Genomic DNA, 14,438 nt, shown 5'->3' on the forward strand with positions numbered 1-14,438 from the left:
GGACAATGAATTTTAAACAAAAGTAATTGTGAAGTACATCCTCAAACATACTTCTCCCCTTACTGATAAATCATTAAATCAGAGGAAGAATAACATGATTGTGTTGCCAAAATATATATTAACCAGATCTACATGTAAATATAAAATCAGAGAAGTTTAGTCTGCTGAATATGCATTTTAATTCTTGGTGGCTTAAAAAAATAAAAGTAATTTAAACCTGCATATTATAGTACTATATGAAAGCTTTTTTTTCTAATAACAAAATTCTTCAATAAATAATTTTTAACTCACCCGTTTAGATCGCAATTCACTGGCCAAAGAACTAGATTCTTCAGAGGTATTTTTATTCCCTGCTTTAAGTACATCAGGAGAAGGAACTATGAGTTTCGTGTAAGTTTCCTTTTTGGCTTGATTTACCAAAGATAAAGGTTTCACATTGGACACCAATCCCGTAGACTGTATTACACTTGTGTGTTTGTTCACAGATTCCTCCTTTGCCTGAGAGCTTTGGAAAATAAATGGAAGCTGCTGTGACAAAACCTGAGGCTGCTTCTGCTGGGATTGGAATGATGAGTGAGTCTGGGATTCAGACACAAGAGGTAATGGCTGGTGTATTCTTTTTTCCTGGGCTTTTTCAGTTGCTTTCTGTCCATCTGCTTTTGGGTCTGAAATACCATGTAATAGCACCTGTAAATAAAAGTTAAAAGGCAACAATTTAACATCTATTAAAAAAAAACCCACCAAGCAAGATAAAAGGAACTTTCAAGTTTTCCTTGAGATTTATGATATATAAAGCTCAAGAGATACACACTAAAAGTCTTTTTTAAAATGTTTCTCCACTTAAACATAGAAATGAAGATCTCAAGGAGGGTTAGCAACAGGGGAGTGGGAGGAGGAGACGGGGGGAGAAGGTACAGAAAATAAGTAGCATAGAGATAGAAAATAGAAGGGGGGTCAAGAAGCATGGGAAACATAGAATCTAAAGGACTTGAGACACATGGTCATAAACTAAAGGGGGGGTAATGGTGGGGATGGGGGGGTAGGGTGGAGGGGAATGAAAGGGGGACTAGAACAACTGTAACAGCATAATCAATAAAAAATTTAAAAAAATAAAATGTTTCTCCACTTGATACTCCTTCTTTTGCAAAAGTAAGAACTAAATGCAACAATTAAATTTAAACTTTATAGACTTTGAGTGTCAGGATAAACAAGTTAGTCCAAAAAAAATGATTAATGTGTGGATACTGCCAACGGAACTATTTATACCTGGTTGTTACTTTTATGTTGTGCTTCACTCTCTGAACCAGAATCATCATCTTCACTTTCTTCAATACTTTGATCTTCCTCTTCTTCTTCATCTTCTAGGTCATCTGAATCACTACTACTAATGCCTTCACTTGAAGTGTCTGATGACGTGCCTGAATCACTATCACTGTTGCTAGAACTTTCTATAGCTTCCTTCCTTGGTTTCTGGATAAAGACAAGATTTTTAGCAACACTTTAATTTGGGAAAAAAATTCAGGTTTCACTAAGAGGTAAGCTCTTTTAATTTTCAAATGATATTTTCAATTTCAACATGTCATTTTAGGAAACAGGGGAAAGCCACATGTTCTAAGGGTAATTATTCAACAAACTAATCAAATTAACTTAGGTAACAGGAAGTTTCCAATGAAATATACAAGCTATGACATGTACAGAGTACTGAAAGCCTCAATATAGTGTACTGCAAAATACAAAAAGTAATTTTCAGAATAATAATTCCAATTATAAGGGTTACATACATCAAAGTTCTATATTTAGCTTTAGATTTCTTCATCAGATAGTGAGTCAATAATCAACTATCTATAATACATTTAACAGGCCAAATACATCTTTGTTGGTGCTGGACTACAATGATGCCTAAGACATTTTGCCTTCAAAAAGCTTATACTCATTGACAGCAACACAATTATAGTTAGGGATTTTAACACTCCACTGTCAACAATGGACAGATCTTCCAAAAAAAATATCAACAAAGATATTGTGGCATTGAACAATGTCCTAGATGAAATGGACTTAACTGATATATATAGAGAGTCCTTTATCCCAAAGAAGCTAAATATACATTCTTTTCAAATGCACATAGAACATTTTCAAAGATAGACCACATGATAGGACACCAAACAAGCCTCAACAAATTCAAGAAAATTGAAATCATACCAAGCATTTTCTCTGATCACAAGGGACTGAAACTAGAAACCAACCCCAAGGGGAAAAAACCGAAACACTCAAAATCATGGAGATTGAATGGCATGCTATTAAACAATGAATGGGTCAAGAATGAAATTAAGGAAGAAATCAAAAAGTTTCTGGAAACAAACAAAAATGAACTCACAACAACCCAAAACTTATGGGACACAGCAAAGGCAGTCCTGAGAGGGAAGTTCATAGTGATACAGGCCTATCTAAAAAAAGAAACATTTCAAACAAACAACCTAACCCTACCCCTACAAGAACTTGAGGAACAACAACAAAGACAGCCCAGAGCAAGTAGAAGGAAGGAAATAACCAAGATCAGAGCAGAATTAAATAAGATAGAGAAGAAAAGCACAATTCTAAGGATCAATGAATCCAGGAGTTGGTTCTTTGAGAAGATAAACAAAATAGACAAGCCTTTAAGCAGACTCATCAAGAAAAAAGAGACAGGACCCAAATAAACACAATCAGAAATGAAAGAGGAGAGATTACAACTGACGCCACAGAAATACAAAGGACTGTAAGAAAGTACTATGAAGAACTGTATGAAAAAAAAATTGAAAACCTACGTGAAATGGACAAATTTCTGGAAAAATGTAATCTTTCAAAACTCAGTGAAGAAGCAGAAAGCCTGAACAGACCAATAACAGCAGATGAAATCGAAGCAGTAATCAAAAAACTCCCAACACACAAAAGCCCTGGACCAGGTGGTTTCACAGGAAAATTCTACAAAAAATTTAAGGAAGGGCTTACCCCTATCCTTCACAGACTACTCCAAAAAGTCCAAAATGATGGAAGACTCCCAAACTCTTTTTCTAAAGCCAGCATCATCCTAATCCCAAAACCAGATAAAGATACAACAAAGAAAGAAAACTTCAGGCCACTATTGCTGATGAACATAGACACTAAAATCCTCAACAAAATATTGGCAAACCACATCCAACAATACATTAAAAAGATCATACACCATGACCAAGTGGGATTCATCCCAGGGATGCAAGGATGGTTTAATATTAGAAAATCAGTAAATGTAATACATCACATAAACAAAAGCAAAGACAAAAATCACATGATCATATCAACAGAAGAGGAAAAAGCATCTGATAAGGTATAGCACCCATTTATGACAAAAACACTCAGAAAAGTGGGAATGGAAGCAATCCTCAACGTAATAAAGGCCATATGTGAGAGACCTAGAGCCGACATCATACTCAACGGGCAAAAATGAAAACCTTTTCCACTAAGATCAGGAACAAGACAAGGTTGTCCATTTTCACCACTTCTATTCAATATAGTATTGGAAGGATTAGCCACATAGATCGAACAAGAAAAAGAAATAAAAGGCATACAAACTGGAAAGAAGGAAAAAAAAAACTGTCACTGTTTGCAGGTGACATGACATTCATTGCATATAAAAAATCCTATAGACTCCACCAAAAAACTGCGTGACCTAATAAATGAATTTGGCAAAACAGCGGGATACAAAGTCAATATCCAGAAATCAAAGGCATTTTTGTATAGCAACAATGAAACAGCGGAAGCACAAATCAAGAAAAAAATCTCATTCGATATAGCAAAAACAAAAATAAAATACCTAGAAATAAACCTAACCAAGGAGGTAAAAGACCTGTATGCAGAAAACTACACAACACTGAAGAAAGAAATCAAGGAAGAAACAAACAAATGGAAACATATACCGTGTTCATGGACTGAAAGAATTAACATCATCAAAATGTCCATACTACCCAAAGCAATATACAGATTCAATGCGATACCTATTAAAGTAGCAATGGCATATTTCACAGACATATAACAAACACTTCAAAAATTTATATGGAACCATAAACAACCCCCAATAGCTGCTGCAATTTTGAGAAAGAAGAACAAAGTAGGAGGGATCACAATGCCTGATACCAAACTGTATTACAAGGCCACTGTTATCAAAACGGCCTAGTACTGGCATAAAAACAGGCACATAAACCCGTGGAACAGAACAGAGAGCCCAGAAATAAACCCAAATCTCTATGGTCAATTAACATTCTGCAAAGGGGGCAGCAACATAAAATGGAGTAAAAATAGCCTCTACAACACATGGTGTTGGGAGAACTGGACAGCTACATGCAAAAAAATGAAACTTGAGCACGAACTTACACCATACACAAAAATAAATTCAAGGTGGATAAAAGATTTAAATAGAAGACGTGACCCCATTAAAGTCCTAGAGGAGAACATTGGCAGGAAAATCTCAGATATTTCATGCAGCAACATTTTACTGTATGTCCCCTAGAGCAAGGAATATAAAGGAAAGAATAAACAAATGGGATCTCATCAAAATAAAAGGCTTCTGCATGGCTAAAGAAAATAGTATTAAAATAAAAACAGAACCAAATGTATGGGAAAACATATTTGCCAACGATACCTCAGACAAGGATTTAATCTCCAAAATATATAAAGAACTTACACAACTCCACCCTAAGAAAACAAGCAACCCAATTAAAAGGTGGTCAAAGGACTTGAACAGAGACTTCTCCAAGGACGACATACAGAGGATCCAGAGACACATGAAAAGATGCTCAATATCACTAGCTATTAGAGATACGCAAATTAAAACCACAATGAGATACCACCTTACACCAGTCAGAATGGCCATCATAAACAAAGCGACAAACAACAAGTGTTGGAGAGGTTGTGGAGAAAAGGGGACCCTAGTTCACTGTTGGTGGGATTGCAGACTGGTACAACCACTATGGAAAATAGTATGGAATTTTCTAAGAAAGCTAAAAATGGATCTGCCTTTTGACCCAGAAATTACACTGCTAGAATTAGATCCTAAGAACCCTGAAACATCAATCCAAAAGAACCCGTGCACCCCCGTGTTCACAGCAGCACAATTAATTTACAATAGCTACCTGTTGGTAGCAACTTAGATGCCTATCCGTAAATGAATGGATCGAAAAACTATGGTACATTTACACAACAGAATTCTATGCAGCTGAAAGAAAGAAGCTCCTACCCTTTGCAACATCATAGATGGAATCGGAAAACATTATGCTGAGTGAAATAAGCCAGGCGTTGAAAGACAAATACCATATGATCTCACCTTTAACAGGAACCTAATCAACAAAACAAACGAGCAAGCAAAATATCACCAAAGACACTGAAATAGAGAACAGGCTGACAGTGACCAGAGGGCAGAGGGGAGGAAATTTCAGGGGAAGAGGGGAAGGGTTTACAGGAACAACTATAAAGGACACATGGACAAAAACTGGGGTGGGTGGGTGGACTGGGATGGGAGTAAAAGATAGAAAACTGAACTTCAACAACACTTAAAATAAATTAAATATATATATATTAAAAAAGGTTATACTCTAGTGGTGTTAGTGGTGGTGATGGCAGAGTAGACATGATTAATACAAGAGCAAATAATTCCATACAGTAGTAAGTGCTATAGAGAAGAGAGGTAGCAAAGGGTTACTGGGTATTTTAATTAGTCAAAATTTTGATTAAAAAAAAGATATTTATTTAATTAGTTTTAGGGAGGGGAAGGGAAGGAGAAAGAGAGAGAGAGAAACATCAATGTGTGGTCGCCTCTCGTGTGGCCCCCACTGGGGACCTGGCCCGCAACCCAGGCATGTGCCCTGACTAGGAATCGAACCAGCAACCCTTTGGCTTACAGCCTGCACTCAATCCACTGAGCTATGCCAGCCAGAGCAAAAAAATTTACATCAAAAAGAAAAATATGATAAAGAGAGATATGTTAATTTGTGGAACATTTAAGATTCTATAGGAAAAAGGAAATCCAAAGCTGGTAGAAAGGGACAGTAGGTCACACAGAAGGAAAGTTTGGGGTTTAAAGAATAGACAATAGTAGTGGATAAAAACAGGAAAAACCATGAGATGAATTATAACTACCTATACAACAGTGAAAAATACCTATAAACAATAAAATTCCGACAATAGGAAGACTGATGGGAGAAATATTGAAATGGCAGAATAATAAGATTCCATACAATCCAAAGTTACTTAAGAACATTTCAATAGTGGTTGTTGACAGATAAAGACCAAATACAGAAGAGGTGATAAATTACGGAACCAATGAATCATGAAAGCTCTGGTCCTGGGGGATAGGGCAGTTCATGACTACTGAGCACGGGGAATGAGACACTAATACATCTCTTCAACAGGGGGCCAGGTTTAAGCCATAGTCATAGATTGCAAATCTACACTTTTTGTTTTGTACCTTCTGAAATTTGATTCAAATTCAATAAAATGCATTGAGGAGAGTCACTCCTGCTGTTTATTCTGCTTTTATGGTACTGTGTTAACTGCTCCAAACTAGTGACTGTAATGTTTCCTCCAAAGACACACCTTCAATAAGCTAACAGTGACCATCATTCCCTGAGCTATCTCCACTCACAGCAAAACAAGAGTGGTGAGGAACCAAGGTAGTCATTAAAGGGAAAGAAGAGTAATACAGTAATATTAAACCTACCATTTGTTAGAGAAACATCTCCATCCCTGCAATCAAAATCTGTTGTCGGTTTTTAAGCCCTAATAGCAAGACTATGAAAATCATTGGGAATCTAAACTGAATGTATCATTTTTGGTTTCAGTAGGGGCTAGCTATGAAAGGAAAGAAATGAGGGAGCCATAGTGATTTAACAGGGAGAAATAAACTCCTATGCTAATGCCCAAGTAATCTGTGTAGATTTTATGTAAAGAGGGGCCTGCACTCCACAAGAAAGGGGTTTAAAAGTGCAGATCCCAAAGCTTATGGTGCATGGTATTCACTTGCAAAACTCGCTGCAACCAGCATATTCCTGGGTCCCAATTACAAACGGCACACAGGGAACTGCATTAACAAGCCCTTAATGTGATTCGGATGCAGGTGGGTTTACATAGCATGCTGTGACAGTGTGCAAAAGTCTGTGCTTTTATAAAGTAACAAATTTAATTCTTTTTTTTAAATCCTCACCTGGGGATATGCTGTACCGATTTTAGAGACAGATGGAGAGACAGAGAGGGAGAGAAGGAGAGAAGGAGGGAGGAAGGGAGAGCGAAGAGGGGCAGAGAAAGAGAGACAGACAGACAGACAGACAGACATCTACTGGTGCCTCCCACATATGCCCGGACTCGGAATCAAACCCACAACCTAGTATGTTCCCTAATCAGGGCACAAACCCACAACCCTTTTGCTGTACACGACAACATTCCAACTAACTGAGCAACCCAACTGGGGCAAAATAACAAATTTAGAACCCATTAAAAAGAGTGAGATGTAAGCAGACAAGTTCAGGCATTAGGGAAAAAAACAAGAAGGAAAATGGGTATCAATATCATCAATTTCATCTCCTTAGTTGCTGTGTGTGTGTGTGTGTGTGTGTGTGTGTGTGTGTGTGTATAGGTAGTTCTTTTCTATTTGTAGATAATTAGGTAGTGTGTCTCTTTTATGTCATTCAAACATTTTAAAAACAAGTCTTAGGTTCATCAAAAAATGATCAAAGAAGGGCTTATTCAACCACCCTCCCCCACCCAATCTGGGAAAGCATTTCTGAACCCTTGCTTTGAACTTTCATTTCACTGACTACTTATTTCTTCCAATAACAAAATAAACACATGTAAGGCTTTCTATACCCAGTATAGTAGTTCGAGTCTCTGGGAATAAAGGGGCGTGGCAAAGAGACAGCAACCTGGTCTAGTGGGATATGTGGGTGCAGAGTGTCAACAAACAATACAAATAAGTGTTTTTAGAGAGGAACACCAAAACCAAAACAGGGTAACTGGAGAGACAGTGTGTTAGGGGGCTGGGTGAGATAAAGATTCAGATGCAGTTGTCAGGCAAGATCTTTCTCCGCTGAGACCTGAATGGCGAACAAGAGAAAAACCCTCCAAGACGGGAAACAGCAAAGGAAATGAGTCTGATATGTGCAAAGGAGAGGCCAACTATGCCAGCTACGTGGCCCCGGGAACCAGGGACATAGCTCATACGGACAGATGGACTGGGGGGGTCTTATCATACCGGGTCTTGTTGGCCATGGCAAGGAAACTATTCCAAGTGGGATAGGAAACTGTTAGAGGAAGTAATAACATAAGAGGTTTTAAAATCCAGAAACCACTTATGTCTTTAAAAGATTGTTTTGGCTGCTGTGGTAACAATCCTTTACACGGCGGCAGTAGTGGAACTCACCCAACCTTGAATTGTTTTATTTTTTTTCTCAACAAGCTGTACATTTGTGTATTTTAATTTGTGACTTATTTTGTTTAATTTAAAATATCTAACTTTATTCTGCCCTGACTGGTGTGGCTCAGGGGGTTGGGTGTCCTTGGTAAACCAAAAGGTCCTTGGTTTGATTCCCAGTCAGAGCGCATACCCAGGTTGTGGGCCAGCCCCGCACTGGGGGGATGCAAGAGGCAACCAACTGATGTTTCTCTCTCACATGGATGTTCCTCTCCTTTTCTCCCTACCTTCCCCTCTCCCTAAAAATAAATGAAATCTTAAAAAACAAAGCATCTACCTTTATTCTAAATATACATGCAAAATGAATATTTTGGGAAACTGGGCTTAATCAATGATTTTCAATGAGTAGTATAAAGCTATGTAACTGTACCCCCCAGGAAGGATTATCAAAATTAGCTGAAGAACATTTTTTCAAACTGCCCAAGAGGACTAGTGAAGCAAATCGGTATTACATGATTTGTTACGTGAAATGTTAAAAGGTTTTCTTCAAAAAGAAGAAAAGTTTTTTAAAAGGATAAAAAATGAACAACAAAATGTCGATAAATACATACCTATCAATAATTCAAACTAAAAATCAATATAAACTAACAAACAGGAAAAAACCAGACCCACAGATACAGAGAACTATTTGATGTTGGCCAGATGGGAAGGGAGTTAGAGGAGAGAGGTGAAAAAGGTGAAGGAATTAAGCATAAATTGGTTGTTACAGAATAGCCATGGGGATGTAAAATACAGCATAGGGAATACAGTCAACAATATTCTCCCATCCAAGCACTAACGGGGCCCAACCCTGCTTAGCTTCAGAGGTCAGCTGAGATCAGATGTGTTCAGGATGGCATGGCTGTAGGCTCAATAATATTCTAATAACTATGTAAGTCACAGGGTGTGAGATTTATTGGGATGATCACTTAGTTATATAATGTCTAATCACTGGGATGTACACCTGAAACCAATAAAATACTTAATGTCAACTGTGCCTGAAAATCATTTTTATTTTTATTTAAAAAATGTTTTAAAATAAAAAATTAAAAAGGGAGAGCAGGGAACAAGAGGGGGGAGAGGAACAGTTAGAATGTGACCCTGAAACCTCTGTCTCTGGAAGGAAATAACCAAGAGTCTATCGCATCTGTTGAAGGGCAAAGGGAGTGTTTGCATTGGAGCCTAAGTACAGTCCTGGTGAGTTTTCAATGACTGGGTACCATGAGGTTTCTCAGCTTTACCAATGACCTTCCCCAAGGCCCTTATATGTCTTGCCAATATTCTGGAAAACATTTACTTTGTTGAGAAATGAACTGAAATACTGTATCTAGAGAAAGTACTCCTATGAAATATGCTGGACAAAAGAAAAAATCTTTATTCTGTTGATCTTGTACAATATATGGAGTTGTGCTGTCTTAGAGAAGGACAAGGGCAAGTTGACAAAACAGTTCCTTAGGATTAAAAATTAGAGCCTGGGAGGCATGTCGTTCACATTTAAAATTCAAATAAATACCACTTGTCGTCAGTGGTTACCTGTATCTTGCTCTTCTTGCTACAGTGTGTCGGTAACTCCCCAGCCCCCTGACATTATTGAGATGGTAGAGAAAGTGATGCAGGATCACAAACTTCTGATGCTTTTACTCAGAAAGCCAGGTCCAAAGGTGGTTTCCATAAAATGTAGATGAGAAGAAGATACGGCTCTATTTATTATCTTTGTTCCCAGAATGTTTGCAGTTGATGCTAAGTCTTTAACTCGGAATAAACCAAGATTTCTCAATCAAGTGGAAACTAAAAATGGGACCAAATTAACTGATAAGGGTACACTTACTGAAAATTCTGCATATAATGTGTGAATTCATATATAAGGGGGTGTTGGGAATTGCTCTGCCTGGTTTCAGGAGTTGTAACCACCCCCCATGGATAAGGCTGAGTGAGAGACCTCCAGACTGTGAGCCACAAAGGAGACAAAGCTTATCTCCCTGGCAGCAGTGCTGTTTTTGCTTCATCCATCTCTGCCCCCAACGCTTGGTTGGTTAGTCAATGATGGGTATGACCCCTCGGAGGAGGGGCAACCTAAGCCAGACACGTTCACTTGGGAGACCCTCAAGGAAGGACTGGGGAAGGGTGTACAGCAAAGAGGGAGCAATGGGCCCTCCCCCGGCTCTTCTAACATAGCACGAGCCCCCATGTCCTCTGGGAGAAGCACTTCCTGGCTCTAATCTACTTAAGCCTAAAACCCTATGACGGCGAGGTGGTGCAGCCCTTTGCTGGCTAGTGTGGGTTCTGGGGTGATCGGGCATAAGAAAGGGCTCCTAAAGTCCTGTGAATCCTGCTTTGCTAAGAGTGCTTCCATTCACGTGATAAGGATCCGAGCAGGAAATGAGTATGTCTCCCAAAGTTTTTGCAGCTCCCTTACCTGACAGACACTGACTCAGATTAAGCCCTCAGATTTCCTTGAAATGTTTTTTACTGTTTAATCCTTGCCGCCTGACATTGATTGATAAGCTTTACCTGTATTCTTGCATGTTCCGAACCTAGTAAAAGCCCTTGAGGAAGGGGTCCTTGGTCTTTCTCCTTTGACAGATTGACCACCTCTCCTCCCCAAGCAGATCATGTCTTGGTAGTATTATTTTAATCTGTGGTGGACGGGGGGACTTGCAGGCAAAGTTGCCCCCACAAGGGGGACCCAAAAAACTCAGAATTTATTTATAAAAAATTTTGTTATTTACTCTGACATGTTTAAACTTCCGTCACCTTCAAAGTACTCTCCATCTGATACAATACACCTATTGAGAAGTTTTTTCCACTGCACAAAACAGTTTTTGAACTTGTCGATTTTGATGCCTTCTCGTGCTTCTGCCATTTTTTTGGTTTTATCTTTTCCACATTGGCAAAACATTTCCCTTTGATGACTGTTTTCATCCAGGGAAACAAACAAACAAAAAAAAACCACTTAGGGAGAGATCAAATGAATAAGGTAGGGTCTCCAGAGAATGGGAGTCGTGCCATTTTTGGTCAAAAAGTGATAAACACTCACCAGGGTGTGGGCAGGTGTGCTTATGAATGACCCATCATGAAATAGGCAAACACACTGTAAGAGTCTTCAGAAAAATTCACTGAAGCTGAACACAGCCTCTTACAACAACGCCAGTTAGTACACTCATACAGATGGGTTCTTAGAACACTCACCTAGCAGGGGAAGCCTACACTACAAGAAGTCCACCCTCCAGAACATAATTCTCGGTTTTTCTGGGTCCCTCCTTGTAAATTAGGCATAGTAGGAGATGAACAACAATAACAAATAATAAAGTAGAACAATTATACATGTGAATGTGTCCTGTCTCTTCCCACTACTTTTTATATTTTCTAGTCCAACCCTAGTCCTGAATCTGTGTAACCATCCCTTACTTGCAAGAAATGGCTTGTTGTCACTTGTTTCAGGCAATCCCTCGCTGAAGGCTTCGTATAAGCTTGATATGTAGTATAACACACCACTGTCAACTGGAACGTGTTTTTTTTGTTCATGTCTTCTACTCACAAATTTAATGTCTTTTCTCTCTTTAAGCACTTAATCACACACTGTGGCCATAATTTTTGCAGTTTAAGGTACAACAGCAGAACTAGCACAAATTTCTTTTTCCTTTTTCACAATTTCATGAATAAAAGATCCATTTTACTGTAGATGTTAGCAACCTTAGAATGATTTTTTTTTTTAGTTTCTTATGTCAAGAACTTTCACCTTTTCACTAAAACGAAGCACTTTACAGCTTCTCTTTGGCGTATCCAAATTGCCAGCGTCACTGCTCTTGCACTTTAGAACCATTATTAAGTAAAACAGGAGTTATGGAGCACCAACACTGGGATACCATGACAGTCAATTTGATAACTGAAATGACTATCCAGTGGCTCACAGGCCAGTAGTACAGCCTAGATATGCTACGTAAAGGGATAATTCACATCCCGGCTGGGATGAAGCAGGACAGTGCCAGATTTCACCACTCTCCTCAGAACAGAGCACAATCAAGACTTATAAATTGTTTATTTCTGGGATTTTCCATTTGGTATTTTCAGATGGTGGGTAACCGACCACAGGGAACTGAAACCACAGAAAGCAAAACCACGGGGGGACAAGGGAGGGCCTACCATAATGAGCTGTCTGCTGGGACGCCAGTGAAACTCGCTAGATGATGTGCACTACTGAGTCTCCTACACACGAGTGGCAGCCACAGCTTAAGAGCAGGAAAAAAACACTGAAGCCAGCAACAGAAACCCCTTCCTCTCCCAGTAATTCTCCAGGACCCCCTACTGAGAATATCTAATTGCAGGAGACTGTTCTGCATGGCGTGGACCCAGCTCCCACTCAGAGATGCACAGGACCCGCTCCTACCGACAGGTTCACCCGTGGGAAATCAGGCCTGCAATGTGCATAAGCCGCTTTGAGCCTTGCTTTTTGCTAAAAACTCCCTCACCCAGCTTAGTGGCAAACATTTACTGCAAAGTAACTTCCTAAAATCCATGCTAAACCTTCCAAAAATGAGTGTAACTGGTCCAACCACTTTTGCCTTTTCATATGCAAATATCCTTCTTCTGTGATGTGATTAGCAGCATTGGCTCCTTTGTTTGCTGTAAAAGGTAACCACCTAAAGTGAACCTGTGCATAGTAAATGAGGACCATCATGTAATGTGCTGAGAAACCCAATAAAGGCTAGTCATGGCAAGCACCCCAGCTTTTGCTCCCTTTGAGAGAAAAGCCATGCTATCCCTTTTCCTCCACCAGACTCGGTAGTCCGTGTGAATGTCTCTCCCCCATCCACAATGTCTCGGACCCCACAAGCTGGGGTCCGCACCATCTAATATTGTGTCATCTGGCAAAAAATAAATTTAGAATGGAGAGGCATTAAACTGACAATCTGTACGGTTGAAATGAAATTGGCCACAAGGTGATAACTACTGAATCTGAATAATGGGTACATATATTATGTTATTCTGTCTATTCTGTATACCTGAAAATTTCCATAATAAAAGGGTTTTTTTGTTTTGTTTTGTTTTCCTAAAGCATGGGATCTGAAGTTAACCTGCCTGATGTCAAAACTTGACCATTAACTGGCCAACTGTTTTAGAGGTGTTTCCCCATTTGTAATAATAATACTTACCTCATTATGGGGAAAGGGAGGGTTGAAATACATATTATATGCAAAGCAATTAGTGCAGAGCTGGTATGTTCTCAATAATCTTAGCTATTATTATTATTTGTATTATTACTCATGCTGACAGTTTTAATTTTTAAGATACATAACATGAGTACTATACCATAAAAATAAACAACTGTAAATATAGAAGTTGGAAATTCATAAAAAATTATTCCACAGATTCAGGTGGGCTGACTTACAGAATGTTACATATAAATCTGTTATAAATTTGTCCTTCCAGAAATAACTTACCTTGTCCTTGATTTTGTCAGCTCTAGCATCCAAAGGCTGGGTTTTGTTTTGATCCTGATTACATTTTCGGTTTCCTCCACCTGAGCTTATACTTTTAGTCTGTCCCACGGAACTGGAAGCAGCAGTGGACAGTACAGATGTGTTGATACCAGACACAGATGATGTACTGTTACCATTTATTGACCCATTAACACCTTGAAAATAAAAATAAAGATGTTCATACAAAATAATTTATTCAACCATATAAAAGGATAATGTAATGACATACACTACAATGCAGCTGATTCTGGAAAACATAATGCTAAAGTGAAAGAAAGGTTCATGTATACAGGCTGCAAACTGTATGATTCAACCTATCAGATCATCATTATATATAAATCCTTTTGGGGTGAAGAAATGTTTTGGAACTACATGTAGGTGATGGTTGTACAACAATGTGAATGCATCAAGTGCCACTGAATTATTTGCTTTAAAATGATTAATTTTACATTTATGTGATTTTCACTTTAATTTTTAAAATGTTTGAAGGACAATTATATGTAAAA

General features: G+C 38.6%; 1 protein-coding gene across 22 annotated transcripts in view; it reads right to left on the reverse strand.

The window, feature by feature from the left end:
• The window catches only part of BAZ2B (bromodomain adjacent to zinc finger domain 2B), a 372,986-nt gene that overhangs the window by 105,140 nt on the left and 253,408 nt on the right, over window positions 1-14,438 (reverse strand). For all 22 annotated transcript variants that reach the window (XM_053655131.1, XM_053655133.1, XM_053655132.1 and 19 more), the window contains 3 exons: window positions 13,894-14,087; window positions 1,267-1,470; window positions 292-687 (listed from right to left, as the gene is read on the reverse strand). In XM_053655131.1, coding sequence (XP_053511106.1) covers window positions 292-687; window positions 1,267-1,470; window positions 13,894-14,087 — 794 coding nt within the window. The remainder of the gene's footprint in view (window positions 1-291; window positions 688-1,266; window positions 1,471-13,893; window positions 14,088-14,438) is intronic.

Source organism: Artibeus jamaicensis, unplaced genomic scaffold (assembly GCF_021234435.1).
Source record: "Artibeus jamaicensis isolate MK-2021 breed Jamaican fruit bat unplaced genomic scaffold, CSHL_Jam_final contig_936, whole genome shotgun sequence".
In the NCBI taxonomy this organism is placed as follows: domain Eukaryota; kingdom Metazoa; phylum Chordata; class Mammalia; order Chiroptera; family Phyllostomidae; genus Artibeus; species Artibeus jamaicensis.